This window comes from Somniosus microcephalus, chromosome 1 (genome assembly GCF_052327205.1).
Source record: "Somniosus microcephalus isolate GS21.2 chromosome 1, FLI_Smic_1.0, whole genome shotgun sequence".
Taxonomy (NCBI): domain Eukaryota; kingdom Metazoa; phylum Chordata; class Chondrichthyes; order Squaliformes; family Somniosidae; genus Somniosus; species Somniosus microcephalus.
The window spans coordinates 461,866,059-461,881,926 of NC_140987.1; the positions used below are offsets into that span (position 1 = coordinate 461,866,059).

The following is a 15,868-nucleotide window of genomic DNA, read 5'->3' on the forward strand; positions in this document are numbered from 1 at the left end:
GCACTCACTTCCACCACACACCCCGCTCCTGCCTCCTCTCCCCCCGCAGACACCAGACTCCCCAGGGGGAGCCGAACTGCACTAAGGCTCGAGTCTGCACTCGACCCTCGCTGCCTGCTGCTGTCTTTGTTCCCCTCCATAGCACTCGCGGTGTTTTCCGCCATCTCCATCTCGATCTCCGCTCTGCCAACCTCTGCCTCTTCCTGTGCTCCTTTTTCCTTCATTTTACCGGCTGTGTCCTCCAACTGCACCGCACCTCCAGCCGTTCCACACTCCTCTCCTGCTCCTTCCCCCATCGCCTCATCACTCATTTCGCTCCCTTCTGCCACACACTCACAGCGGGCGGGGCCTTTACGACACACCCCACAGCTCTCCGCCTTGCAGCTCCACGCGATATGTCCCGACTCACCACAATTGTAACAATACAAATCAGGACAGTTTCTCACGAGATGGTCATGTCCCAGACAATAGTAACACACCTTTACTTGGTTATTGTGCAGCACACGAAAGTATTGTACTCCTTCCAGTGTCTCGAACTTCATACTGTAAGGCAAAGACCTCACCCCCTCTGGGAACCGCACCTTTACATACCGGGTTCCGTCTGCTACCCGTGTTCCCGGATGGTACCTCCTCTTTATTTCGGAACAGATTTTAATGTCCCACGACTCCAACTTTTTGCTCAGCACTTCGTCCTCGATGTGCACAGGCAAGTTCAAAAATGAAACCACCTGAATATAGCAGAGTCACCTCCAAAAATGTCTCCCCAACTTTCAGACTGAGCAGCAGTTTTTCCACCTCCTCACGGCCACTGACCGTTACCTCAAATCCCACATTTGGTTTTGGTCGGCAGGCAAAACAGCTTCCCTCACCACAGTCCTCATGAACCGCCTGGATTATATCCCAGGTTCGAATCTTCTTATCTTCACATTGCACCACCACCGTATTTTCTTTACCAAACCTCCTGAGGTCCCAGCCCAAATCTTTGGGCCTTTTTTTTCCCCTTCCCACCACAGTTTCTTCCCTAATAAAATTCCTCTCGGGAATATTGTCCTCTGAGGGGCCCGGCACTCCGGACCCCTCAGCAGCCATCTGGCTGTTTTTTGTGGGCCAAAAAGGCCCTAAAACCTGAAAACAACACCCCAAAACCCTCCACCAACTTTTTACAAAACTTCCTCCAACACCCAGCTGCAATTAGGCAACCAGTCACACCTGGCTCACTCCTAGCCCCTCCCACCTAGAGAGTGCTGCCCACTGGGCCACAGCTGACACTTTAGTTTATACAAAATATAGGAAGAATCCGTGTCCGAAGACAATTACCTAAGTGAAGCACGTGGATTGTGCTTGGGTCTGCTGCCAGTTCCACCACAGATTCAGTGTAATTCTCACTGATCAATCTCTCCTTTATCGCCTCCATTGTTTGCGATTCATTTTTCGTGGAATTTGCTTCCAGCCTGAATACACATATGTACCTGCCAGAATTCAAAGATCATCACTCACACTGCTTTGGTAAACTGTTTTAATTAAAACCAGGGTTGTCCTGTCAAAGTTTACATTGAAGTATTAACAGAACTTTAGCTGGGCAAATGATGCTGGTTCCTACCTGTCTGGGGTTAGATTTTTCCTTTGAATCTGTAAATAAAAGTTTGTAAATATTTGACTTTAATCAGACAGGGTGAAGCACGGGAGGGGATTATATTTCAGTTAGGTATTAAAGCCCAAATTTTCCAACACAACCCAGTTATGAGTAGGCATCAGATACTTGAAATCCATATAAACGAGAAAACTTTAATATGTACAAGTTGCAACACGTACTTTGTGTGTCTTTATCTCGCAGTGGTAGAACATTCACCTCTGATTCAGAATCATAGAATCTTACAGCACAGAAGGAGGCCATTCAGCCCATCGTGCCTGTGCCGGCTTTTTGAAAGAGCTCTCCAATTAGTCCCACTCCCCCCTGCTCTTTCCCCCATATTGCAAATTTCTCCTTTTCAAGTATTTATCCAATTCCCTTTTGAAAGTCACTATTGAATCTGCTTCCACCGCCCTTTCAGGCAGCGCATTCCAGATCACAACAACTCGCTGCGTAAAAACATTCTCCACATCTCCCCTCTGGTTCTTTTGCCGATTATCTTCACTCTGTGTCCTCTGGTTACCGACCCTCCTGCCACTGGGAACAGTTTCTCCTGATTTACTCAATCATAACTCTTTATGAACACTTTTATCAAATCTCCTCTTCACCTTCAATGCTCAAAAGAGGAAAGCCCCCAGCTTCTCTAGATTCTCCACATAACTGAAGTCCATGGTACCATTCCGGTAATGATACGTTGTGGGTGCAAGTCCCATTACAGAAACTTCAGCACATAATCTAGGCAGACACTCCCAGTGCTGCACTGTCGGAGGGGCAGTACTGAGGGAGCACCGCACTGTCGGAGGGGCAGTACTGAGGGAGCGCTGCACTGTCGGAGGGGCAGTACTGAGGGAGCACTGCACTGTCGGAGGGGCAGTACTGAGGGAACACTGCACTGTCAGAGGGGCAGTACTGAGGGAACACTGCACTGTCGGAGGGGCAGTACTGAGGGAGCACCGCACTGTCGGAGGGGTAGTACTGAGGGAGCACTGCACTGTCGGAGGGGCAGTACTGAGGGAGCACTGCACTGTCGGAGGGGTAGTACTGAGGGAGCACTGCACTGTCGGAGGGGCAGTACTGAGGGAGCACTGCACTGTCGGAGGGGCAGTACTGAGGGAGCACTGCACTGTCGGAGGGGCAGTACTAAGGGAGTGCTGCACTGTCGGAGGGGCAGTACTGAGGGAGCACTGCACTGTCGGAGGGGTAGTACTATGGGAGCGCTGCACTGTCAGAGGGGCAGTGCTGAGGGAGCGCAGCACTGTCGGAGGGGCAGTATTGAGGGAGTGCTACACTGTTGGAGGGGTTGTACTGAGGGAGCGCTGCACTGTCGGAGGGGCAGTACTGAGACAGTGCCACACTGTTGGAGGGGCAGTACTGAGGGAGCGCAGCACTGTCGGAGGGGCAGTATTGAGGGAGTGCTACACTGTTGGAGGGGTTGTACTGAGGGAGCGCTGCACTGTCGGAGGGGCTGTACTGAGGGAGCGCTGCACTGTCGGAGGGGTTGTACTGAGGGAGGGCTGCACTGTCGCAGGGGCAGTACTGGGGGAGCGCTGCACTGTTGGAGGGGCAGTACTGAGGGAGCGCTGCACTGTCGGAGGGGCAGTGCTGAGGGAGCACTGCACTGTCAGAGGGACAGTACTGAGGGAGGGCTGCACTGTCGGAGGGGCAGTACTGAGGGAGTGCTGCACTGTTGGAGGGTCAGTACTGAGGGAGCGCTGCACTGTCGGAGGGGTTGTACTGAGGGAGGGCTGCACTGTCGGAGGGGCAGTGCTGATGGAGCGCTTCACTGTCGGAGGGACAGTACTGAGGGAGCGCCGCACTGTTGGAGGGGCAGTGCTGAGGGAGCGCTTCACTGTCGGAGGGGCAGTACTGAGGGAGCGACGCACTGTCGGAGGGGCAGTACTGAGGGAGCGCCGCACTGTCGGAGGGGCAGTACTGGGGGAGCGCTGCACTGTAGGAGGTGCCTTCTTTCAGGTGAGATGTTAAACCGAGGCCATGTCTGCCCTCTCAGGTGGATGTAAAAGATCCCACGGCACTAATTGACTACAATGGGGAGTGAAATCGGGCGAGGATGTAAATGGGGCTGTGACCTGCTGCCCTGGGTGGGTAGGTTAACATCACAATGGAGAGTGGCCCATGGGCCAGCGTTAGCTCGGGAGTCAATCCCCACATTCAGTTCCATAGATGCGGTGAAATTAATAAAAATTTACATTCTAAAATAAGTTTGAGACCATCATGAACTTACCCTGCCAGTTTTTCTAATGATTCTACTTTGGACATTTTGTCTGAAAGAGGAATGGTATTTGTGAATTAATGTACAGTTTGCTTTATTAAATTCATTCCATAAATCCGAGAGTTCTTGCAGCATTTAATGATCAAAGGCGGAAACCAGAGGATAAATTCAGCAATCCCGTGCTCCAGGTGAGGAGCCGCAGTCTCAGGGAACTCCGCAAACTCGCAATCCCGTGCTCTCGGTTGGAAGCAACCCTCTCAGCGAGCTCCGCAATCCCACGCTCCCAGTGAGGAGCTGCAGTCTCAAGGAGATCGGGTTCGAGAGTCGGGGCTAGGGTTTTATCAGCCCTCCTCTCGGAGCCACATTCCCTTCGAGTAGGTGGGGATGGCGAGCAGTTGCTGAGCTCACCCTCACTCATTGCTGGCTGAGCATTTTCCGAAGGGTCAGTGTTTAGTACCAGCTGAACTGCTCCTGTTAACCAGATAGAGTCGACCTCCAGTGGCATTGCTCTGAGGATACTCTGTTTCATAATGATTGGAGTGTTTTACCATTGAACTCACAACGTATTATTCTGCTGCTCAGAAAATGTATTATTCTGCTGCTCTGACAATGTATTATTCTGCTGCTCTTACAATGTACAGTATTATTCTGGATTTTCTGAAAATGTATTAATCTGCTGCTCTGAACATGTATTATGCTTGTGAGGGTGCCAGTCAGTTCCTTTTTGTAACCTCTAGATGGCACCTTCACTTGTTTGTTCCTTTGTTAATTGTCCTAGTCTCCTGTTTTAATTGTTCCTAGTCTCTTGTGTTAATTCTTAACGGCCTGTTAGCTGTTCATGGGTTTCACCTGGTTTTCTTGGTATATAAGTTCTTGGGTTTCTTCACTTGGGGCTCAGTCCTAGCTGGGTAACCGGAGGGACTAGCCCTTGCTCTGTGGCTCCTGGCTTTAACTAGTTGGTTGCCATGGTGTCTCTCGAGCTTTGTATTTAAGATGTATTCCCGAGCTTTGTATTTAAGATGTATTCTCGAGCTCTGTGTTTAAGATGTATCTAAGTCTGTGTTCTTGTTGTTAGTCTTGATAAGGTGCTGGGCTGGACTAGCGTGTTGCCATGTTGGAGCTTGTCCTGAGCGTTGTATTGATAAGCTGATTACCCCTGTGGTAGCTTGTCTCGAGTCACGTCTCGGCAAGCCGGTTACCCTTGTGGTAGCTTGTCTCAAGCTCAGTATGGACAAGTGGCTTTTCCTCATGGAAGCTGTCCTGAGTTCCTATCTTGACTAGCCGTCTTGTAACTTGTCTCTAGTTCTTATGTATATTGCCGTGTTTCTTGTGTGAATTTAGTTGTGTGGCTTACCCCTGTGGTAGCTTGTCTCGAGTCCCGTCTCGGCAAGCCGGTTGCCCTTGTGGTAGCTTGTCTCAAGCTTAGTGTTGTTTTGTAACTTGTCTCTAGTTCTTATGTATATTGCTGTGTTCCTTGTGTTAATCTAGTTATGTGTGAATCTAGTAAAGTTCAAACAAAGTACTGTATATTTGCCTCTCTCCTCGTTTCTGCGCTTGGGTCCAGAACCTACATTACCCGGAGAGCACGGCCCCATGTGAACACGGCCCCGTGGCTCCCCAACCCCGTCACATGCTGCTGCTCAGAAAATATATTATTCTGCTGCTCAGAAAATATACTATTCTGCTGCTCAGAAAATACATTATTCTGCTACTCAGAAAATGTTTTATTCTGCTGCACTGAATATATATTATTCTGCTGCTCAGAAAATGTATTATTCTGCTGCTCAGATGGAGTACTGTGTAACTGGCCTGTCCTTTCAATCATGTTGCATCATGTGACTACCAGGCTGGTAGAAGGCTATCTAGATGGTCCGTGGTCTTTTTTGCTCTTTTGGGTCCAATGTTCTCTCGTCAAAGTAGTTCCAATGGGAGCTGAAGCCCGAAAGCAAAGTGTTTCTTCAGCATAGTTGTCCCTCTGGAGGACCTCAGGCCGAGTGGCAGCACACCGATCCATTTCTGGAGAGTAAACCCAGTCTGGAGCGAGTGCCTGTGCCTGGCCCAGCTACACAAATGGCCCAGTTCCTGGGGTTTGGGCTGGGATCTCAGACCTGGGGCAAGAGGGGGTTATGCTCCCACCACACCTACACTGACAGAGCGGAGCCCCAGAAATTTCAGGCCCAATGTCGTCACGAACCTGCCATTGCTCAAGTTTGACGTTGACATTTGCACAACTCCGCTCAATGCCTCGGGTACCCACCTTTGCATAATCTTCGACAACTTCATATCCAGCAGGACAATATCGGTACTGAAGATTGATGTCAGCTGTGGAAGGAGGGAGGTGCAAATGTTAATGAACAGGAAAAGCACATCGCGCTTGAAGCACTATTGTACAGCTCCGAGACCCTTGCCAAGGTTAGGGTGTTATTCTATCACAGGGCAGAGAATCGGTCGAACTGGCTGAAAATGAGGATGAAGAATCTCTGAGCTTATTTTGTGAAAACATTTTGCTGTTTGAAATTGTTTTGTGGGTCAAAAATAGATTAAAACATAAAGGCCTAGAAATTGAGTTTTGGCTTAGCCAGGGCTTTAGCGCCGGAAGTTAGTTCCGGCGCTAAGTCCCCCTGCGCGCGCCAAAAATTCAGCAGGGCCGCGCCCAAACGGCTGCCGGCGCTACTGAAGGGTCTTTGCGGCGGTAAATCGGCGCTAACTGCCGTTTCGCGCCGCAATTCCGGCGCTGCGGCACCCGATGCGGTGCGGCAGGCTCGGGAAGTGCAGGCCTCCTCCTTCCCTTAAGGAGGAGCTGCCTGCACCCGATCGCGGCCCGCGAAAATCTTTTAAAAAATGAGCCCGGCACCTCAGACAAGTGCCGGGCTTGCTTCTGTTCCGGGGCGGGGGGGGGGAAGTCCGGGGAGGGAGCTGCGGCCAGGCGGCCGGCGGGAAAGCGGCCGGCCGCCGCGGGGCCTTTAATGCACCGGCGCAAAGACTCGTAAGACTCTGTTGCCAGAGTCTTAGTTGCGGCTGTCACGGGCGAGGCGGCCGCAACTGAATTTCGGCGCTGGGGTCCGTCGGCATGGCAACCGGGACGCTGCGCACACCGATGACGTCATCAGTGCCGGCGCAGCGCTACCGGTCTACCGCGGCGTAAGGGCCCCAGGCAATTTCGGCGCCGGCGCCAAATGCAGCGCTAGGCCCTCTAGCGCCGCAAAATCGGCGCTAAGGGCACTCAATTTCTAGGCCAAAGCTTGGCCCTGAATCTCCATGGCCTTGCCCCTCCCTATCTCTAATCTCCTCCAGCCCTACAACCTCCGAGATCTCTGCATTCCTCCAATTCTGGCCTCTTGTGCATCCCCGATTTTAATCATTCTACCATTGGCGGCCGTGTCTTCAGCCCTGAACTCTGGAATTCCCTCCCTAAACCTCTCCACCTCTCTTTCTTCTTTTCAGATGCTCCTTAAAAACTATCTCTTTGACCAAGCTTTTGATCATCTGCCCTAGTATCTCCTTATGTGGCTCGGTGTCATAGTGCTCCTGTGAAGCACCTTGGGACTGAAAGGCGCTATATAAATGCAAGTTGTTGTTGTATTGCAGTGGAAGGGGAGCTTAATTGCAAGTCTTTTTTTTATATATTAATTCTTGGGATGTGGGCATTGCTGGCAAGGGTGGCATTTATTGCCCATCCCTCATTGCTCTGATCTTATACAACTGAGTGGCTCGCTCAGTGGGCCACTTCTGAGGGCAGTTAAGAGTCAATCACATTGGTGTGGGACTGGAGTCACATATAGGCCAGGCCGGGTAATGACGGCAGGTTTCCTTCCCTGAAGGGCATTAATGAACCAGTTGGGTTTTTACGACAATTCGACAGCTTCGTGGTCACTTTTACTGACACTAGATTTTTATTTCCAGATTGAATGTCAATGTCAAACTTGAGCAATGGCAGGTTCGTGACGACATTGGGCCCAAACTGCAGTGTGGGGAGTTGAACTCATGTGTTGGTCTGGATTAGCTAGTCCAGCGACATGACCATTACACTACTGCACCTGCAGTCTGTAGCTGGGAGAATTACGTATGTTTGTGGACTGTGTGGTGCGTCTCAGTGATTTTCCACACGTGACTTTACCCAGTCACTCTCCGAGATCCACTGCTGATCTCCCAGCCTCGGTGATAGCTTTGAAAGTTGTTACTTTATAGCCAAAGAGCCATGTGTCAGAAGCGGTGATGTGTCCGCACTTACCCAGTTGTTAGTAAGGGTCCAGATGTCTCCAGTAGCGGGCACTCTGCCAACCACCTCACTCACCATATTGATCATATTAGTCTTGAAGAAATTCACTGAAAGAAGAATAAAGATGTTACATAGTCTCTGATTGCATAAAGTGGGAGAGTCTCACTGCTGTATAGGTAAAGTAAAGGAGGGAACTCTACTCTCAGTCACTGCCTGCTGTCAATTCCATAGAAACATAGAAGATAGGAGCAGGAGTACGCCATTCGGCCCCTCGAGCCTGCTCCACCATTCAATGCGATCATGGCTGATCATCCAAACTCAGTACCCTGTCCCTGCTTTCTCCCCATATCCTTTGATCCCTTTAGCCTTAAGAAATATATCCAACTCCTTCTTGAATATATTTAATGAATTGGCCTCAACTGCCTTCTGTGGTAGAGAATTCCACAGGTTCACCACTCTCTGAGTGAAGAATTTCCTCATCTCAGTCCTAAATGGCTTACCCCTTATCCTTAGACTGTGACCCCTGGTTCTGGACTCCCCCGCCATCGGGAACATCCTTCCTGCATCTAGTCTGTCTAGTCCTGTTAGAATTTTATAAGTTTCAATGAGATCCCCTCTCATTCTTCTAAACTCTAACAAATACAAGCCCAATCGACCAAATCTCTCTTCATACGTCATTCCTGCCATCCCAGGTATCAGTCTGGTGAATCTTCGCTGCACTCCCTCCATGGCAAGATCATCCTTCCTCAGATAAGGCGACCAAAACTGCACACAATACTCAAGGTGTGGTCTCACTAAGGCCCTGTACAACTGCAGCAAGACATCCTTGTTCCTGTACTCGAACCCTCTCGCTATGAAGGCCAACATACCATTTGCCTTCTTAACCGTCTGCTGCACCTGCATGCTTACCTTCAGCGACTGGTGTACAAGGACACCCAGGTCTCGTTGCACTTCCCCTTTTCCCAATCAATTGCCGTTCAGATAATAATCTGCCTTCCTGTTATTTCCACCAAAGTGGATAACCTCGCAGTTATCCACATTATACAGGAAACTTTGTGATATCCGGCACCGACGGGACCGGCGTGTTGCCGATCTATCAAAACTGCCGGACATGTAAAGTTAATGTTGAAGCATACGGAGGTTTTCATCTCCGTATCTGACAACAAACACTGTTGCTCAGCAACAGCTTCTAAAGAGTCGGCTGCAGCTGCAAGCGTCTCTAGCTGAAGCTGTTGCTATAGCTACAGACCTTGCAGTGCCTGACTGGGAAAAAAAAAGAATGAGAACTAAAAAAACTTATAGAAAACGACTCCTGATTTTTGCCGTTAGATCGAGTATTCCGGACATACAACCTCCGGATAAACCAAAGTTTCCTGTACTGCATCTGCCATGCATCTGCCCAATCAGCCAACCTGTCCAAATCATACTGGAGTTTCTCTGCATCCTCCTCACAGCACACACGCCCACCCGGCTTTGTGTCATCTGCAAACTTGGAGATATTACATCTAGTTCCCTCGTCTAGATCATTAATATATATTGTGAATAACTGGGGTCCTAGGACCGATCCCTGCGGTACCCCACTAGTCACTGCCTGCCACTCGGAAAAAGACCCATTTATTCCAACTCTTTGCTTCCTGTCTGCCAACCAGTTCTCTATCCAAGTCAGTACCTTACCCCGAATCCCATGTGCTTTAACTTTACACGCTAATCTCTTATGCGGGACCTTATCGAAAGCCTTCTGAAAGTCCAAATACACCCCATCCACTGGTTCTCCCTTATCTATTCTACGAGTTACATCCTCAAAATATTCCAGTAGATTAGTCAAGCATGATTTACCTTTTGTAAATCCATGTTGACTTTGTCCGATCCTGTCAGTTTTCCAAGTGCTCTGCTATTACATCTTTTATAATGGACTCTAGCATTTTCCCCACTACCGATGTCAGGCTTACCGGTCTGTAATTCCCCGTTTTCTCTCTACCACCCTTTTTAAAAAGTGGGGTTACATTAGCTACCCTCCAATCTATGGGTACTGTTCCAGAGTCTATGAATTTTGGAAGAAGGCCAGCAATGCATCTACTATTTCTAGGGCCACTTCCAGCCCCTTTCACAACTCTCCCCATTTACCCCTTTCACACCGCTCCCCATTTACCCCTTTCACACCTCTCCCCATTTACCCCTTTCACACCTCTCCCCATTTACCCCTTTCACACCTCTCCCCATTTACCCCTTTCACACCGCTCCCCATTTACCCCTTTCACACCGCTCCCCATTTACCCCTTTCACACCTCTCCCCATTTACCCCTTTCACACCTCTCCCCATTTACCCCTTTCACACCTCTCCCCATTTACCCCTTTCACACCTCTCCCCATTTACCCCTTTCACAACTCTCCCCATTTACCCCTTTCATACCTCTCCCCATTTACCCCTTTCACACCTCTCCCCATTTACCCCTTTCACAACTCTCCCCATTTACCCCTTTCACACCTCTCCCCATGTACCCCTTTCACACCTCTCCCCATTTACCCCTTTCACACCTCTCCCCATGTACCCCTTTCACACCTCTCCCCATTTACCCCTTTCACACCTCTCCCCATTTACCCCTTTCACACCTCTCCCCATTTACCTTTCACACCTCTCCCCATTTACCCCTTTCACACCTCTCCCCATTTACCCCTTTCACACCTCTCCCCATTTACCCCTTTCACAACTCTCCCCATTTACCCCTTTCACACCTCTCCCCATGTAACCCTTTGGGATTGATACAGGGCTATAGGGAGAGAGCGGGGCAATGGGATTAGTTTGGGATTGATACAGGGCTATAGGGAGAGAGCGGGGCAGTGGGATTAGTTTGGGATTGATACAGGGCTATGGAAAGAGAGCGGGGCAGTGGGGTTAGTTTGGGATTGATACAGGGCTATGGGGAGAGAGCGGGGCAGTGGGATTAGTTTGGGATTGATACAGGGCTATGGAAAGAGAGCGGGGCAGTGGGATTAGTTTGGGATTGATACAGGGCTATGGAAAGAGAGCTGGGCAGTGGGGTTAGTGTGGGATTGATACAGGGCTATGGGGAGAGAGCGAGGCAGTGGGATTAGTTTGGGATTGACACAGGGCTATGGGGAGAGAGCGGGGCAGTGGGATTAGTTTGGGATTGACACAGGGCTATGGGGAGAGAGCGGGGCAGTGGGATTAGTTTGGGATTGATACAGGGCTATGGAGAGAGCGTGTCAGTGGGGTTAGTTTGGGATTGATACAGGGCTATGGAGAGAGCGTGTCAGTGGGGTTAGTTTGAGATTGATACAGGGCTATGGGGAGAGAGCGGGGCAGTGGGATTAGTTTGCGATTGATACAGGGCTATGGGGAGAGAGTGGGGCAGTGTGATTAGTTTGGGATTAATACAGGGCTATGGGGAGAGAGCGGGGCGTTGGGATTAGTTTGGGACTGATACAGGGCTATGGGGAGAGAGCGGGGCGTTGGGATTAGTTTGGGATTAATACAGGGCTATGGGGAGAGTGGGGCAGTGGCATTAGTTTGGGATTGATACAGGGCTATGGGGAGAGAGCGGGGCAGTGGCATTAGTTTGGGATTGATACAGGGCTATGGGGAGCGAGCAGGGCAGTAGGATTAGTTTGGGATTGATACAGGGCTATGGGGAGCGAGCAGGGCAGTAGGATTAGTTTGGGATTGATACAGGGCTATGGGGAGAGAGCGGGGCAGTGGCATTAGTTTGGGATTGATACAGGGCTATGGGGAGCGAGCGGGGCAGTGGGATTAGTTTGGGATTGATACAGGGCTATGGGGAGCGAGCGGGGCAGTGGGATTAGTTTGGGATTGCTCGAGCAAAGAGCCGGTACAGACACAATGGACCAATTGGCCTTCTCTTGTGCTGTATATATCTATGGTTCTCTGGATGAATAAGATAGCCCTTTAGTTTCAAATCATATCATTGCTAACCTAACTTTGTCTTTAACCTCGATCCTCTCTCCCTTCCCTCCATTTACTTATCAACTGAGATTTTCAAAGAATCAAAATTCAGGAATAATATCAATCTGGTTTTATTTGTGCTGGCGATGTGGGTGACACTGGTAAGGACAGCATTTACTACCCTGCCCCGGTTGCCCTGAGGATATTAAGTTTTAACCACGTAGAGTGGGGCTGGAGTCAGGTGTAGGCCAGGCCGGGGAAGGACGGCAGATATCCTTCCCTGAAGGACGTTACAGGGCCTTGGTGAGACCACACCTTGAGTATTATGTGCAGTTTTGGTCACCTTATCAGAGGAAGGATGTTCTTGCCATGGAGGGAGTGCAGCAAAGATTCACCAGGCTGATACCTGGGATGGCAGGAATGACGTATGAGGAGAGATTGGGTCTGTAGTGTATGTAACCTGTACCACCTTAAGAGACTACCTTAAGGTGATGGACTACTTTCTGATGGCTCCTGTATATTGTAGTACTGGTGGTGACCACACCGGTATATAAAAACCCTGTGGAGCAAAGTGTATTTCAGTTCAGCCCTGACCCTCAGTTACTAAAGACCTGTTTAAGTATTCTGTTGTCTGTGTCCAGTTATTCAGCATAACTACATTTAAAAGCACAGACTCAACAGTGGCGACGAGTCTGATCGTACCTAGCGGCAGCTTTGCATCCAAGGAAGCTTCGTCCTCAGAACGGGCGTCGAAAAGGGGCATCCGCCCTCAACATCCTGCTGAGCACTGCATCGCACGGGAGGCCATCGGGAACCCGGGTTGGTTTGCTGGCCACGAAGTCCACCATCGACGACAGGCAGTGATCATCCCTTCTTCGACAGCGGCGGGTAAGCCCGATCGAGCGGCACGGAAGGGAAGTCGGCCGAGTTGTCAGTGGGAGAAGGGGAGGGAAAACGAAGAAAAGGGCGGAGAACACGACCGCAGCCGGTGTCAGGGGGCGGACTGCAATCGGGGCAGAGACGCGCAGCAGCCAGGGAAGCGTTGATGTCCACGAGGACCGCGGGAGCGGCGGAGAATAAGAGCAGCAGCGTCGGGGGAAATAACGGACCGCTGGGAGGCGAGAACGGCAACAGCGCGATAATCGCCATTTTAGTCGGCGGGGGAAGAAGACAAGCGCGGGAAAAGCCGCCAAGCGCGGGAAGCCGCCATTTTGAAAAATAAAATAAAATAAAGGAAACTCAACAAGGATGCCAAAAACGGGTAACATCACTGCTTTTGATAGCGATGTAGAAGATTGGGCCACTTATGTGGAACGCGTTGAAGTGTACTGTACAGCGAATGAGGTACCGGCGGATAAGAAAGCACTAACCCTATTAAACTCGATGGGTGCGAAGACGTACGGGTTATTAAGGCACCTTGTAACACCAGATAAACCGGTAGGAAAGAGTTTCGCGGATATTGTTACTATCCTGCAAGAGCATTTAAACCCCACGCCGCTGCTGATAGCGGAGCGATTTAAATTTTACAAAAGAATTCAGCTTAAAGAGGAAAGCAACGCTGAATTCTTAATCGAACTGCGCAAGTTATCAAAGTGCTGTCAGTTCGGTACAGGACTAGCAGACGCTCTGAGAGATAAGTTTGTGTGTGGGCTACTAAAGGAAGGAACCCAGAAGCGACTGCTAGAGGAAAAGGATCTTACGCTGGACAAAGCTTTCAGCATTGCAGCATCGCACGAGGCAGCAGCACGAGGCACTGCAGAAATGCAGCAAAGGCCATCGGAATTCAGCACCAATGAAATGGCATTGGGCGCAGTAAAGTGCTATCGTTGCGGAAGGAGAACGCATGATCAGAACCAGTGCTGGTTCAAAGATAAAGAATGCAGGCAATGTGGCAAACTTGGTCACATAGCGAGAGTATGCCGGTCAGGAAAGAAGACCAGCAACAAAAAGTTGCCGCAGGAGAAGTACAAAAAAGTACACAAGGTGACAGAGAACAGTTCGGATGAACAGAAGACGGATTCAGACTCCAGCAGTAAGGAACTGGGTTGTCTAAAAATACATAATGTGGGTAACACAGCAGACCACCAAACTATCTGGGTCATGCTTCGGATAGCAGGAGTCCAAGTGAAGATGGAATTGGACACTGGATCGGCATTGACGGTCATGAATAAGCAAGATTACAAAAGGTTATTCTCACACATTCACCTGAGGGATACGGAGATTGTATTGAAAACATACACAGGGCAAAGAGTATACCCCATCGGAAAGATAAAGGTAAAGGTGGTCTACAATGGTAAAGAAAGTCAGGGAATGGACTTGTATGTGTTACCTGAGGGAGGTCCGCCACTACTGGGACGGGAATGGATCCGGAGAATAACGATGGACTGGCATTCCTTACAAGCACTAACTGTAGATTCCTGTAAAGAGGACGACGTCAAACCTAAACGACTGTCCAAAATATTGGACGATGCTAAGGAGGTGTTCCAACAGGGACTGGGAGCACGGAAAGGAATTACGGCAAACATCAAGGTTGAAGAACATGCAAACCCAAAATTTTTCAAAGCCAGACCGGTACCTTATGTGATACGACCTGCTGTGGAAGCAGAGCTGGAAGGGCTAGAATGTTCAGGAGTACTGTCAAAGGTGGACTGGAGCGAATGGGCCACACCCATTGTTCCCGCCATGAAGCGTTCGTTGAGCAACAAGCCGGGGGAACCTGGGAAGGTTCGCATCTGTGGCGATTTCAAGATCACTGTTAACCCGGTTCTTCACACGGTGCAATATCCGCTTCCACGGATTGAGGATACCTTCGCTTCGCTGTCTGGCGGGAAACACTTCACCAAGATAGACCTGGCGCAGGCGTACCTACAGATGGAAGTTGATGAAGCGTCACGCCAGTATCTCACGATCAACACACATAAGGGCTTATATCGGTATAATAGACTGGTTTTTGGAGTGGCATCGGCTCCAGCGATTTGGCAAAGGGCCATGGAGCAGGTATTACAGGGAATTCCAGGCACACAATGCTACCTGGACGATATTCTGATTACAGGAGATGATGATAAGGAACACCTTGCGAATTTGGAGCAGGTGCTCACCAGATTGAAAGAATATGGACTCAGAGTTAATCGCCAGAAATGTGAGTTCTTTCAGAAGTGAATCTCGTACTGCGGTCACGTCATTGACCAGGAGGGGCTTCATAAGTCACCTGACAAGATCGAAGCTGTTGTGAAAGCTCCCGCTCCAGAAAATGTATCCCAGTTGAGGTCGTTCCTTGGGTTGATTAACTATTACCACAAGTTTCTTCCAAATTTATCCACGGTGTTACACCCGCTGAACACTCTTTTGCAAATGGGAGTACCATGGAAGTGGAGCGAGGACTGTAAGCGGGCTTTTCAAAAAAGCAAGGCACTGATCACCTCTAAGGAAGTGTTGGCTCACTTCAACCCAACGCTGCCTATTCGTTTAGCTTGTGATGCTTCTCCATATGGTATCGGGGCAGTGCTCTCACATAAGTTGCCAAATGGCTTGGAAAGGCCAGTCGCGTTCGCATCCAGATCATTGACCTCCGCAGAGCGCAACTATGCTCAGATAGATAGGGAGGCTCTCAGCCACGTGTGGGGAGTTAAGAAATTTAACCATTACCTGCAAGGCCAAAGGTTTACGCTGCTGACAGATCACCAGCCGTTGGTTTCCATTTTTAACCCCAAGAAGGGTGTTCCGGTTATGACGGCGCAGAGGCTTCAGAGATGGTCCCTTTTCCTAGGGGCACATCAATATGATATTGAATTCAAAGGTACAAAGCAACATGGTAATGCTGATGGGCTGTCGCGCCTGCCACTACCTACAGCGGAAGAGGCACCGGTA

The 15,868-nt window shown here is 49.9% G+C and overlaps 1 protein-coding gene across 4 annotated transcripts in view; it reads right to left on the reverse strand.

Annotated features, from left to right (window-relative positions):
* The window catches only part of adgrg4a (adhesion G protein-coupled receptor G4a), a 207,733-nt gene that overhangs the window by 161,220 nt on the left and 30,645 nt on the right, over nucleotides 1-15,868 (reverse strand). For 3 of the 4 annotated variants that reach the window (XM_086002304.1, XM_086002303.1, XM_086002302.1), the window contains exons 6-10: nucleotides 8,092-8,186; nucleotides 6,118-6,182; nucleotides 3,873-3,912; nucleotides 1,601-1,629; nucleotides 1,318-1,469 (exon numbers count right to left, since the gene is read on the reverse strand). In XM_086002304.1, coding sequence (XP_085858430.1) covers nucleotides 1,318-1,469; nucleotides 1,601-1,629; nucleotides 3,873-3,912; nucleotides 6,118-6,182; nucleotides 8,092-8,186 — 381 coding nt within the window. Of the gene's footprint in view, nucleotides 1-1,317; nucleotides 1,470-1,600; nucleotides 1,630-3,872; nucleotides 3,913-6,117; nucleotides 6,183-8,091; nucleotides 8,187-12,703; nucleotides 14,000-15,868 lie in introns of those variants that run through there. The other variant, XM_086002305.1, reaches the window with a different exon arrangement.